Raw genomic sequence first — 1,483 nt, 5'->3', positions numbered from 1 at the left:
ATGGCCAAAATTTCCTTCTTGCATCCAAAATTCCAAATGTCTTCAAATACACCCGTACAAACCAGTTCCCTAGTGCCCAAAGAGCCTACGAGGAACTTACCTTTTCAAATATGTCAGAGTCCCCTAGTGACCCCAAGAAGTCCAATGCAACCAAGTCTTTCAGTCCCTGAAAGGTACCTACGTCAGCAAGAGGTCCCAAGGACCAGCAAGAAAATCAAGTACCCAAATGCAACCAGGTCCTGTAATGAGCCCAGGTTTACCAACTCTGAGAAGACACTCAGGGCATCCAAGCCATCAGATACCTTCAAGACCCTCAATGAGATCTGGTTTCCAGGGTTCTCTAGGACCTATGGCACTGTCACATAGTTATGGTGACCAACAAACCAGCCTTGAGGCTCCAAGGAAGAGTCGGAAAATACGCACTGTATACATCGAGGAACGGAAGTGCCTGCTGCAAGCACATCTTGATCAGTGCAAGTCCCCAGACCTGGAACAATGTGCATGGCACTGGCATTACTGACTGGTGTGACAGAGTATGAGATCCAGATCTGGTTCAAGAATAGACAAGCTAAAGAATGTCAGAAGAAGGGTCCACAACTCCCTGGGAGAATTGGAAGTGGACCTCACTATAGGCCTACCTCCAACAATGGTGGTGAAGTTTATGCTTTCACTGCCAGTCCAGTTTCTGTGTGCCAGAGACATTTGGATGCTAACTGTCCCCCTCAGTTTAAATCATTGATGAACTCCCCTCATCAGGAATTCAACTTGTCCCTCATTGATTAGCAAGAGATGTTTCAGCAAGAGCCACATTATCCGGGAACCTCAGTGGCAAAAATGTAGAGAACTTCCCAGGAAACCAGGGCACCTATCTAGTGATAGGTCTGGCTATTCTGGTGTTCCTTCTCTACCTAATGTGTTATCTAATTATTCAGATCAGTGAGAACCTCTTATGTGATGCCCTGATGTCTGTACAGGCTGAAACCCAACAACATGAGAGAGTATACTAGGCCAATCATCAGTTTGTGAAATATCTGCACAACCAGCTAGATCCAGCAATAGCCCAGACTCCACATTCCAGCACAGCTTTGACATCTGGGAATCCAAGGGAGACTTCATTGCTCAACACACTTACACTCACGGAAGATGTTCAAGACCGGACTACCGTACAAGACCAGCTCTTCCTTCGACATCTCAGTGACGTGGACTCTGTCTTAGACCAAGTGCCACTGCCTGAGTTCACTGGGCACTTCTCATTCCTGGATGTCATTTAAGAACTACTGATCAAGAAGTTTGGGGAACTCCTCTCTCCATCTACCAAAGTGTATGGATTAAATTTGGAGACTGATAGTCTGAACATACGAGGTAGAAACTTTTCAAGGAAGATTTTTGTGAAAATGTCACAGTTAATCTAGTACTATATATTTTCTTTTTTTTTTTATTTGTGTAATACACTTGTATTTATTCATGCTCTACTAGACACATT

The 1,483-nt window shown here is 44.4% G+C and overlaps 1 protein-coding gene across 1 annotated transcript; it reads left to right on the top strand.

Annotated features, from left to right (window-relative positions):
* Positions 1-783, top strand: LOC110338587 (homeobox protein goosecoid-like). Its single transcript, XM_021221890.1, is given in 3 exon segments — positions 1-192; positions 194-496; positions 499-783. Coding segments are annotated over 3 exon segments (780 nt in total).
* Positions 784-1,483: the final 700 nt, after the last annotated feature.

This window comes from Mus pahari, chromosome 22 (genome assembly GCF_900095145.1).
Source record: "Mus pahari chromosome 22, PAHARI_EIJ_v1.1, whole genome shotgun sequence".
NCBI classification, from domain to species: domain Eukaryota; kingdom Metazoa; phylum Chordata; class Mammalia; order Rodentia; family Muridae; genus Mus; species Mus pahari.
Note: the sequence above shows the minus strand (reverse complement) of the source record. Positions and strands in the feature narration are given on the sequence as shown.